The 12,699-nt window shown below is 41.4% G+C and overlaps 1 protein-coding gene across 1 annotated transcript in view; it reads left to right on the top strand.

Annotated features, from left to right (window-relative positions):
- Window positions 1–11,924, top strand: part of foxp1b (forkhead box P1b) — a 158,961-nt gene extending 147,037 nt beyond the window's left edge. The window contains exon 21 of the mRNA XM_080302095.1: window positions 11,722–11,924. Coding sequence (XP_080158221.1) covers window positions 11,722–11,782 — 61 coding nt within the window. The 3' untranslated portion in view covers window positions 11,783–11,924. The remainder of the gene's footprint in view (window positions 1–11,721) is intronic.
- Window positions 11,925–12,699: the final 775 nt, after the last annotated feature.

Here is a 12,699-nt window from a genome sequence, read left to right as displayed (position 1 = left end):
ATGAGAAAAAATAAACATTTCACTCAGTTGCACTTAGTTGTGTGTCTTGCATGTGTAGTCTGATACTGTAGAGAGAAAATGACAAAAAAAATAGAAAATGAAATTAGAGCTTGTTTATCTTAAAGGTTTCATCCTTTTTTTTTCTTTTTTTTTTAAAGCCAAACCAATCCAAACCTCAGGCCTTTTGTTCATGGAAATGTCTCTCGGCTGTGTGTGAGTGTGTGTGTGTGTGTGTGTGTGTGAGTGAGTGTGTGTGTGGCACCGTTCATCCTGTCAAAGTTTGTTCTCTGATGTACTGATGGGTTGTTTTAAGGGCGTTCCAACATTAGGTTGTACATACATGTCGGTATAGCCTTTGCCCCCCCGCCCCAACACACCTTTTTTTAAGATCAAAAAATACATTTGTGTTATGTTTGCTTTATCGCTTTGTATTAACTATGAAATAGCTATGAGAAAAAAAAACTGCTGTATGTATTGGAATAGCAAACTGTGCTGCAAATGTATTTTACTTAGTAATCCTTGCTTTAAAAAAAACAAAAAAGGAAAAAAAAAGACAAAAAAAAGGAGTCACATAATCCATGCAGACGTCTGGGTGAGCTGGGCATGGCCAGGCTGGGGCACGGGGGATAATCTCAGATTTTGGATTACAAACTGTAATATAGAAAACAGACTTTTTCTCTGTTATCACTGACCTAAGCATTTTGTACAGATTCTTTTTTCCCTCTTTGTGTTAAGCTGTTTTTTGATACTTCCCTTTGACGGTCCAGCCGCTGCCTCGCGAGGCTGCGCGCTAAAGAAATACCTGCTCGAGTAAAATGGGGAAAAAACCCGACACTGGGCAGGACTGGTATATTTCCTCTACGAGACGGAGATATCTTGCATGACTAATCCCAGGGTCACGGAGATTTTAGGGGGGAGGGTGGGAGGGGTGGTTTAAGTGGTCAGTAGTAATATAAGGGTGTATCAATTTAATGATATTTTATATGAAATGAATAGGAAAAAAAGAAAAATATGCAGTGCCAAGATGTAAAGAATATTGTTAAATGCTGTCTTTTTTTTCTTTTTCTTTTTTTTTTGGAGATTCATTTCACTCGCTCATTAAAAGATGTCCTTTCATGTCATGTAGGTTAAACACACACACACTCTTTGGTTAGCATCAAGATATTTATATTTTTTATCTCAAGTGGTCATTGTAAATGAGTTGAACCAAGCACAGCAGGCAGGTCAAAGGTCAGATGCTGCTGAAGACTCGGACCCTGCAAAATCCAGCTGCGTGGCATCAGACCTCCCCCCCACTCACACACACACACACACACACAGCCAAAGTATATCACACACACTCACACACACTGGCACCCGAGCTAAAATGCCATTGTTTCATCCATCACCAACCATCCAGCCCGCTGTCATTCCGTCCCCCCCACCCCAACCCGTCTCTTTCTCCCACTCTCGCATCACACTTTGTTTCTTTCCAGATGGAGGGGGGGAGGGGGGTGCGCAGCCCAGGAGCTGTCACGGTGCTCTCATCCTGCGGCATCTTCTCTTTTTCTTTATCTTTCTTGGGGTTTTTTCTCTCTCGCTCCTTTTCTTTGAAGATGTACTCTGTAGTTTTCTTTTTCCTGTTTTGTTTTTTTGAAGAGAAATATTATTGCTCATCACTTCCATCAGTCTGTAACCTCCTCATCATTCCTCGTCTGTCTGATGCAGACCACTCTGTTGTAGTCGGTGGCGATGACTGACATGAGCATTCTAAACATGCAATAAAATGCTGGTTGTTCCGACCGTTTCTTCCAAGTCTCTCGTTGTGTCTGTCCGAGTGAGGGCTTTTATTTTTTTTACTGCAACGCATGCAGTTAAACTCACAGGAGCTAAAATGCAGAATCCAGCATCGCGAGCTCGCTCGAGACTGATTTTCGCACAACAACGTGAGCCACTGCATCAAATGAGAGAGTTTTTTTTTTACCGACACACATTCATGAAATATTTCCCCACTGCAGTTTTTGTCGCCCTCAGTACCTCTTTCCTCATTACTTCGGCCTGCAGGACAGTCCCACACAGACCCTGTTTGTGTCGTCTGCTGCAGGACTCTCATCCCAGCCTAAAACATTAAATTATCTCGTAATTAAAAAGAGACAGTTAAACTGTCTTTTTCCCAACAGCAATTTAGGTAACTGCATTTGATAAGCTATAAATTGCAACCGCATTAAAAAATCCCAGAAATAATAGCGATATGGATTTGGTGACAGGAGCTAATGCTGATGACCAAGACTCCTGGTCCTGGTGTTTTTACGACAGAGGTTGCGGGGCATGTTGGCCACTAAACAGGGGACAGAGATCAAGTCTAAGCACTTTTAATCTTGTGAAACAAGCAATTACAAATAGTTGCATTGATTTGTTAAAAAGCTTTAGGTGACATAAATCGTTTCTTGCTTAGCTTATTGCTGGAAATCATAAACGTCAAGTGCATTATTAATTAAGGCCTTTGAAAGACAAGATTTAATGGAAATGATATAAAATCACAAGCAACGTTTCTGCAGGTTGTATTTCACCCAAACGCGTCTGTGTTGTTTCCCCTCACGCTCATCGCAAGCGTTCAGATAACATAAAGTGATCACAAAGGTATCAAAAGTATTTGTGTTTAAAAAAAACCCACTTAACTTATAGAGGGGCATTAACATATGATATAATTATAGTCCATAAAGTCTGATGAAACACGGGGTGAGATATACTGCACTGTCACACCCATAAATCTGAATTTCTCTGTAGGCCGCTGGTAGACCACCGGCCCAGCGTTCACGTTTGAAGCCGTAAAATGAGCCTATGAGCACAGCGTTGTCTCAGTCACTCAAAGCCCTGGAGATCATTTGTGGTTTTATTTACCCAACAACAGGGATAGGAATGGAAATTTAACGACACAAACACAATGTGCTTCGTATTAAAAGACCAGAAAAAAGTCGTAATAAACATTAGAAAAATGCAGAAGATGTGACTACACGCTGGATATAAACACGCACAGTGATTAGCTGTGAAACCGTCAGGACAGGAGTGCTTTCAGCTTCCATTTGAATGTGGAAAAAAACACTTGTGATGAATCTCAAGTCAGCAGGCAATATGTGTCTCCAGGCAGGGTTGGGCAATACCACAAAATTTGTTTTTGATCCAATACCAACTAATAGCAGGAACAGATTCACATATATTGATACCACAGTGCGGTATTGTGTGGAGAGCAGAGCCATGTGTCATGTTCTAGAAAATTTCAGATTGCATTTTCACCACCGTTAAACATTTCCTTTCACTGGTAATAAATTGGTTAAGTGTGAAACCTCTGAACTGCACATTCATATCTTCAGCGCAGGGGTGATGGAACGTGGCTTTTCCTTTTGGTGGCTGCTGCACGAAGTTATGAGTTTGTTTTGTGCACACTTGTGTGTGTGTGTGTGTGTGTACGCGCGCGCGCTCACGGCAACGAGACACTGAAAATGATTCAGAAAATTTGCAGAAAGGATGTCGGGCCTGGCGTTATTAGAACAGGTGGACTGTAGCAGCAGATTTTGTTAAGATGTTTGAAGTGACGTAGCTGGATTGTAGAAACACGATTGTCACACACCCGGGACTAATCAAGACTGGATGGCGCTGCTTAAAAAGCTCAAATATGTGTGAAGTGGTGCTAGAGAAACATGAACAGCTGAAACTTTGTTTGACAAATTAATAACTAAAAACTATTAACTAAATTCAAATATAATACTTGAATCTCCTTTTGTTGACCCGCTTAAACCCTAACCATCTTCACCATCTTCACCATCATCTTCCATCTCTTTGTTCTGCTCCTTGGGAGGTTTCTATCAAAACTTGGGCAAAAAACTATCTCGATCCCAAGTGAGGTAAGTCAGAAAATGACTCAAACTTCATTAACAGATTACTGTTAATTTCTCTCATTAATCACAAATGATGCTATTTAACCCCACAGACATGCTCTGTTGCTCTATCCTGCCCTACAGACAGAAGACAGATCAGTCACATTGTTTAGCCCGGTTAGATTGCGAAAAAACAAACGCGGATGGCTGCTGTTCACTTTATTCTAATTACAGCACGGCACTGCCTCAAATAGTCAAAGCTGGCACACTCCCAACATTGCAGTGAGGCAATTAGCAGTCCTGCAGTGTTTGTTATTCATGGTTTGATGTAAAAAATTTGTTTATTAAGATGGGCTGCAGGCGCTGGTGTGCAATAGACCTGCTTGTAATTAGATTCCAATTATTTGTCTGTTTCTGATATTGTAAACTGGCACTTACCACATCAGTTAAATTGACACACTGCACTGCTTGGTTTACTCGGTAATTAAAATGTGTTCTGTTAATTAGATGATGACCACTTTATTCCAGGGCTCTTGTGTTTGGGCTCCTCGGCGGCTCACTGTTTGGATCATGAGTTGCCAGACGCTTCCCTAATCAGCCCTTGTTTTGTTTCAATTACCACCTGCTGTTCAAAAGGCATGCCTCGCTGCCCCCCACCCCTACACGCACACACCCAGCATGCACGCACACAAACACAACAATACCACCAGGCTTGCTTCGCTACCAGCTCCAACACAACAAACAGCAATTCGCAGCTGGGCCTGCTTTCTTCTTTATTAGAAGGCACAGCTAGGTTTCAAAGAGAGTTTGAGCAATTAAAACGGAACTAAAGGAAGATGAAAGTATAAAGGTTATCACATCAGTTAGCGGGCCTCGTGCGAGTAGCCAATGGTAATTACACTCATTGGGTAAATAGCTTGGATGCTCAGATGTCTCCTTCTCTTGGTAACAGAAGGTTAAGGGTGGGGGAGCTGTTATATCCACTGAAGGCTTTGCTAACTGGAGATGACCACCACTGTAATTCAGGTGCTGTGATGATCGTGGATGCACTGAATGTAGGGGCACTGCTGGTTAAAGATACGGATGCTGATGTTGTTATAGCAACCTCAATCCCCCCCCCCCCGAACAACATCTTTTCTTTGAAGCTGTGGACTGCATTGACCCTCCACTCTTAGTAAAATTGTTTGTTAAGTGTTATTATCACAGCACAAGTTAAAAACTGTAGTGCTGCTACAGCAGTGGATGCTAATATATATGAGATCTGAATATTAGCGAGTACTACCCAGACTCCTTTTTTTTTACTCTTCGGTCTGTGTGATGTCAGTGATGTGTGTGATACTACGCTTAATGTGGACACAGCTCTGGCTGTGAGCGCTGAAGCTCCGCCCACCTGTTGTTCATCGTGGTGTCTGAACAGCCAGTCAGGAGAAAGCTGGATTAAGAGGAGGGGGTGATGTATTAACAGGGCTTGTTAGAAACAAAACTGAGGGGCTTCTTCAAGGCCAAGTATAAAATTAATAAGGCTTAACTAATGATGCAAAGCTGCTCTAGCAGAATCCAAGAATAAAACACACAGAGCTGAAAATGAGCCTAATAGTTCCAATTTAATGCAAAACTCTAGTAATGTGTTCCATTTTTATTTTAGATTTTTTTCTTCTTCAAATTGCAGAAAATACCAAACTTATCAATAAAGCAATTGTGCAAACAGTCACTGTCCACACATCCAAAGCCTGATAAACCCATATTTGAAGTACAGACTGCATATCATTGACGTAGCTGTAAAATAAGGTTTGGTTGGGGTGGATGTAGCTCAGGAGGTAGAGCAGATCATCTACTAATTAGAAGGTTGGTGGTTCAATCAAATCTTTGTCATGACTGTTATGCATTGACAACTAGACACATTATGAGTGTGTCCTCAGTTCAGATCCACCCTGTGCACAAGTCAAACTGGACTTGCCAAGTCAGTGCATTGAGGTGGTTCCCAAACTTCTTCTAGCATGGACTCACTTCAAAAGCAACAAAAGGAGTACCCTCTGTCTTCACCAACTGTATATAAATCCTCAGCTGAAAGAAGTCCCAAACAAAACTGGCCTTCAATCCAGTCTCTGTAATGTTTGCAGAATGTTTACAGCGCCGTGCCGGTTGGGGAAATTACTCAGCGTTTCTTTTTTTAACCATATGTTTGTGTGTTACTTGATTAACAACTTCAGTGGGAACCAATGGACTGGAGGCTGTGTGCCACATAGAGAGCAGGACAGCGAGAGACTGCTCTCCCGTGAAATCTGTTTACATTAAAGAGGGAAAAAAACTCAGAGTCTGGAGTTATTATTATAGATGGAAATTAGAAAGCGAGGTGATATTGTTAGAGCCGCACAGTTCACATGAAGAAAAATGCGGGGTGGATGGATAGGTCCACAAAACACCGAACTTAAACAAAAGAGGCCACTCTGCGTTCAATAAAAGCTTTAATGGATATTTATTTTTAATCACAACTGATGAAAGTGCATCAATTATCATAATCGTGTTGATAAAAATGCTTTCTTCTCTGAAGCTAATAAAAATGTTCCCCATTTTATAAAGTTTCCTAACCTCTTAACATCCACCGATGACCCATCTAGGGTTAGGGTTAAGTTTTGTTTTCACTAAGGCTAAATATATTGTGGCATTGCTGGCTTCCCCTAAAAAGATTTTCTATTTGGTTCTTCAAGAAAGGTGAAAATATTAGAAAAGCAGGCAGATATCACTTAACCCTGATCTTAGATGGGTGCCAATGATCTGGTGAATGTTAAGAGCTCTAAGGACTTTTACAGAACGCCAAATTTTCAAGCTTTTACACTGTGCAGATCCTCCTTGCTCCACCAATCATAATTTGGCTGCAAGTCTTGTTTCCAGTTTAAGAGTATTAAGTGTCTGGCTAGCAGCTCCTTGTTAAGTGGGATACCAAAAACAGGAAGAAAAAAAATAGATCTAAAGCCATCAGTACCTTGTATTTTTGTACTGTATCCAATATTTGAGCTTAAAAGTTTATCATTTTGGGGTCTGATTGCTACTTATAGTTGACCAATTCTCTTAAAATCACAAAATAATATATTTCAGACAGTCTAGTGTTATTAGAGGGCATTTCATTAGATTTGCTTAGTTCTTGGAAGAATGAAAACTTCAGGTCAACATTTATCATCATTCCATTTTTAATTTTTTGAGGTGAAATTGAGTCAGCAAGCGTGTCTGTGTGTTTAGACTGGACTCCAGCGTAGTAATTGAACACTCCACCCCGGCGATGTGGAGCAGCTGCAGAGTGCAGAGCCTCAGGTTTATCCTCATGTGCTGTAAACAAAGTAACTGCAGTGATGAACTGCACTGCGGGTTCACCCTCAGCTCCAGTCTCGACCGTCTGACCTGCGCTCGCGTCCCAGCGTCCGGCCTTATTGGAACAAATGTTTTGTTTAAATAATTGAAGGGATGCAAAATAACATGAATAATTACTTGCCTGCACAATTTGTGTCACAGCGTATTAGCGGAGATGCGCCCGTGCTTGATTTGCTGGAGCTTGAAACCAAAAAAACAGAGCTTTGACTGTTTGTTTGGTTTGTTTGCAGGCTATGTTGGAGCTAAGCTTTCTAGGGTGCAGAACAAATGTTTCGGATTTGGGGGATAAATGCTGTCATCGAATAGTTGCTCGAACAACACATCCTTCAACTAAACACTCGTATTGTTTGTTTTTTCATATTGTTTGACATGAGTGAGAGACGAGTGCTGCTGAGATATCATGCAAGACGTTTTCTATTTCAAAAGGAGAAAAAGAGGTTGGAGGTAAGTGGAGGGTGGAGAAAGCGTACACGTGTAGGTCAAGTTTCACCTTATTCCTTTCCAATATTAAACACATTTAAAAAAAGGAACATTTTCTAGGTCATCTACGACATAACAACGGTGATAGTTCAGTTATATAGTGTAGGGAAATTGAATTCTCTTCGTATTTTTAGAAAACGGATGAAAAAAGTTAAGTGCAGTGCTAACAAGGAAGCTAGCAACAGCAACTGTTAGCTTAGCACAATATCTGAAAATAGGTAGAAAAACGTATTTTTAGATATCAGAAGGATTCGAGATCCTTGTTCCTTCGTTCAGAAGCTGCTGCTTTGCCCTGTTTCCTGTGTTTGTGCTAAACAATGCTAAGCTACCCTAAGCTACATCATTGCTTCCATGGGCTCGGCGTCAGTCTGCCCATATAACTTTGCAACATCGAGGATAAGTTGCATTAGTTTAAAGTAGCTTGCTAATGTAGCGATGTAGCTTGCCATCGCCAGTGTGTGAATGTGTGTGTGAAGGGAGGAAGACTGAATGTAGTGTAAAGCGCTTTGGGGTCCTTAGGAACTAAGTAAAGCGCTATACAAATACAGGCCATTTACCATTTTTTACCATTTTATTTATTTTTAAATGACAAACTGCCAACATGCCATGTCATCTCTGGCTGCCACATCCTGATCCTGGATCTGCCGTAGGCTTCTTCCTGCTAAAAGGGAGTTTTTCGTTCCCACTGTCAGAAGTCCCAAAAATTCAGAGAAAACAGGTTTTACATTGCCCAAACACTCCCACCGTGACAACTTTGAATCCAGATCCCAAATCCTAGCAAACTATCGAATCCAAGTCCCACCCTCCAACACACCTGGCAAGTATAAGTGCCAGAAACCGAATGTCCTCAGAGGTCCTAACTGCATTCTGCTGGTCTGCTGACAGATTTAGTTGAAGAGCAGTGTATTATTGCAGACAGTAGACCGACTGCATTTGGCCTCATTCTGTATTTCTATTCACTTCCATCTTGCTGTGATTCCAGTATGGGTTTATGCTCTCCTCCTCCTGTGGATTTTATTGCTTTTTTCCCTCCATTTCTTTAAAAAAAAAAGCTATCATTTAAACATGTCATGGGCAGTGTTTACCTGCAGTGAACCTTGATTGAGGAAGCCTGTGACTTTACACTGATGCCCTTCTAATCTCTATGACTGGCATGCTAATTTCTCTGACGCTGCCATTCAAAACACAAACATGAAATGTTGGTTTTAGAACTGGGAGACCTGGTAGAGTGAATTTCAAGTGCTTATTCAAATATTTCATTAAAATGTAAATTTTTACAACACCGTACGTCTGGCTGTGCACAAGGCATGACTTAAGAAGTTATGAAGTTATAGCAGCATTTCTCTCTCTGATGCCAATTAACTGCGTATGGGGTGGGGGGTCTGATGGGAGGGGACCGGGGCTTAATGTCCTTACCTTGTTTTATCGCCGCATAACAGCGCGCCAGCAAACGCATCGCATGCAACAGGATTTTCAGATATTGACAGCTGAGATTGGAGGCCTGGACGGAAAAACGAAAGAGTGCATCAAACAGGAAGCCTCCTGAAGATTGGTGGTTAATCAATTCTCTTATCTCTCTCAAAGTGCAAATGAAGTGATTAAAATTAAGTTTAGTTCAGGCCACACAGCCAGCTGCTGGACGTGCAGCTTTATCTCTCCGTCAAGGCTGGAAAACATCTCTGAGGTTCAGTCGGGGTGATACGTGGATCTTTATTGTATGTTGGAATGCATATACTCAAATATCTTCCTTTAAAAACCAAAGAGTAAACTCTTCTCACACATTTGTTTATTTATTTCACAACACACGTAGTGGGCTTATTGAAGAATAAAATCATTTGGCCTTACTGGACGAGTTCAGTAGATCTTCAGTAATCCATCAGCTGGCTCTTTTAACTTTAAGTTAATTCTTATAATCAGATGAATTACTGAACCAGGCATTTTGATAAATAATGTTCATGTTTAACCTCCTGCACCAAGAAATAAGGATTTCTCCACAGCCTTTTCAAATGTACTTTTTTTTTAATTCACAAAACTTAATTTGTCAGAAAAAAAACTTTAAGTGAAGTGTCAACTTTCCATAAGTGCTCTTTCATCTTTAAGGCAGTTATGCTTTTAGTGACGGATGTGTGCTCCTCACGCACTCATGCTAATTGAAATTTTATTGACTAAAGTAAATTATATATGTTGTATGCACATCACCGTACGTATACTTCTTCGATCCTGTTATGTCTGCAGTCAGCTCCTCAAACTCAACCCTGTATTTTAACATACAACAAACAAACTACAAAGCTAATAATCAGTGACGTGGGATTAAGCGTTGGGGTATTCATCATCAGCGGCCATGACTTGGAGTGTGCAGCTGAAACTGTTATGAAGACCATAACTGAGGAGCTAGCGCTGGGCTCAGACACTCAGCATGAAGATAATAAAGAGTTAAAATATATAGCTGGGCAGGTTTAAGTTTGTTTTGAAACATGCTTCACACGCATAAAGCCATTTTCCTCATCAATCACTTATTCATCATCTTTAAGTGTGCGCCTGTCACAAGATGAATCAATGAATAAACAGTGGCATGTTGACATTTAGAGTGTCTATGTAGCTTATACTTTGTAGCCCCCCACACACACACACCTACTGCATCAGACGCCGAAACTTCAGCGAGGAGCACCTCCGGGCTCGTATCGCTTGAGGTTCTTCGCTCTCTCCCCTTTTATTTCTTTATTTATTCTCTCATTTTTTAACTTGCAGGGTGGGTGGAGGGGAGTGGGGTGGAGACAAAACGGTTGCAGGTGGTGATGAAAATAAGAGCCATCCATCATTATTTATTAGGCATGAAAAAGATACACAATAATGTAATTTAATCTCTCAGCAGACAATTATTTCCACATATTGATAACGCAATGCGAAAAGTGCCATGAATCCTAATATGATGTTTGCTTTTATTGGTGTATGATACAACCAGAACAAATAATGTAATTGTATCAGCCAGAAAATGTGATTATTTGCACATGCTAACATTATAATACCAATCTGCCGCAGACAATGGTATCATATTATTTTGCTGTGCTTAACTAGTTACAATTTGCATTAAGTTATTATGTCTGGGTGGCAATAAAGACGGCTCTGTCTCCCTCCGGTCGCCGCTTTTCTTAGTTTCTCATTACAGCTTGGTGACGATTTTTAGAAGCTTTCGACTCCAACAGCCGGCGTGATTTTCTGATTTAAAGGGGGGAAACTTTCACATGGTGTTTAAATGCGATTGTTTATACACATCTATATAGCTACTCCCACCCCCATGTGAGCAGCAGCACTCTTTATCTATTTTTTTTGCATGCTGCTTCAAGCACAGGTGACTCTCCAGTGCTCATCCAGCCTGATCTGAGGTTAAAGAAAGTGGCACAATAGACACAATTACTATGCAAATGATGGGTGCCCGAAACAAAAAAACACCTTTTGCATTAAAAAGTAAAATGCTTTAAATATTTGCATATAGGTGCCTCGATTTGGTTATTCGCATCAACATCAAGACGATTAACATTAATGAAGGAGCGGCTTGATGCACCGACTGTCAGGCCACATCAGGCCACCTCTGCAACCTCCTCTGTGTTTTGCATGGCGAGGCATTCACGCCATAGTGAACTAATGACCAAGTCGGCCTGTGTAAAATTAGACCGTGCGTCTACACAAGTGTCTCTCTGACATTAGGAGAATGTTTTATTGATGAGTCATTATTAGCAGTCCAGCAGTGAGGTGAGCTCGATCCATGCCGAAGATGCAAAGTGTTATAATAAAAAATGCCTGCTTAATTATTAATACTCAAAACCTAATCCATCTCTGCACAAAGAATATGTACATATTTTAGTGTCTCATTTGAATTTTTGCAACAAACACACACCTAAAAACCATTAGATGGCCGTGGTAATGACAGGTTTAAATGGGCTGTTTTTTAAGAATTAATGTGTTACTGCCAGTGCACGGCCTGAGCTGAAAGAAAGAGGTCTTCCTGTTTATTCTGTTGCAGAGCGCGCAGCGTCCCGCTGCAACGTCCCCGTAGAGAGGCGAGGCGAGCGCACACTGTGTGAAGGCGTCATTCTGCACCGGAGGGTAGAGGAGTGTTTGCAAGTCATTAGTGGTTTGTAAATGATATTTGTTCCCATGTGACATATCATTTGAAATGGTTTCCTAATAATAACACCCACTGATAATAAAATAAGAGGGCCCTCATGTTGTGATTATGCTTTTCATAAATTTGGACTGGAAAGAAAAAGCACAGGGAGACATTTCAATATGAAAAAGAGCTCGAGATATTGATATTGACGCGAGCTCGGATGATACCCTGAATGGCAGCTCAGCTTCGGTTTGACCGGCCGGTGGAAGCTGGAAGAATTTTCAAAATAAAACCTTTTTGTTTTAGCCTGGCTCGGCTTTGCTGTGAATAGAGAGCATCTTTACGCTAAAGCTCTCTGTTCTGTGAGGAAAAAAGGAAAAAAAAAAGCTTGAACCGTTGCCTCCTTTCTTAATGACTCCTGACAAATACCCTGTCTTCCTGCGGTGCGTTTCCTGTTCGCCACAGCACAGAGCCGAGACAACTTGGCACGGGACGCAGCGCGCCTGGTGAATAGGGAGCCACGCTGTCGCTCCAACACCGTTCGCCTTGTATTTTATGAAATGAACGAGTGGCTCGGAGATCAATAGGCCCCTGCGGTGAATGCGAACAACGCCGCTGGGTCCTTATCAGGGCCCCGCTGCCAATCTGTGGCAAGCGAAGCCTGCACCTTCCCTGGATACACCATTGGTCTTTGAAATTAAAGTTGACGCCTGTAATCCAGGGAAATGGTCCCTCTACTCTCGCTTAACACCGGTTTAGTTTCACCCCAGCTGATGATAAAGCATGACAGAAATACAGAGCACTATCTTCTTGCTAGGGGTTGATAGGTTCTGCCAGCTTATCAGGAAACAGGCAGCTAACCTTCTTGTGTCTGGCCCGTGGACAAAACTG

Source organism: Astatotilapia calliptera, chromosome 5 (assembly GCF_964374335.1).
Source record: "Astatotilapia calliptera chromosome 5, fAstCal68.1, whole genome shotgun sequence".
NCBI lineage: Eukaryota > Metazoa > Chordata > Actinopteri > Cichliformes > Cichlidae > Astatotilapia > Astatotilapia calliptera.
The sequence above is the reverse complement of the archived record's forward strand: the minus strand, read 5'-3'. Positions and strand labels throughout refer to the sequence as shown.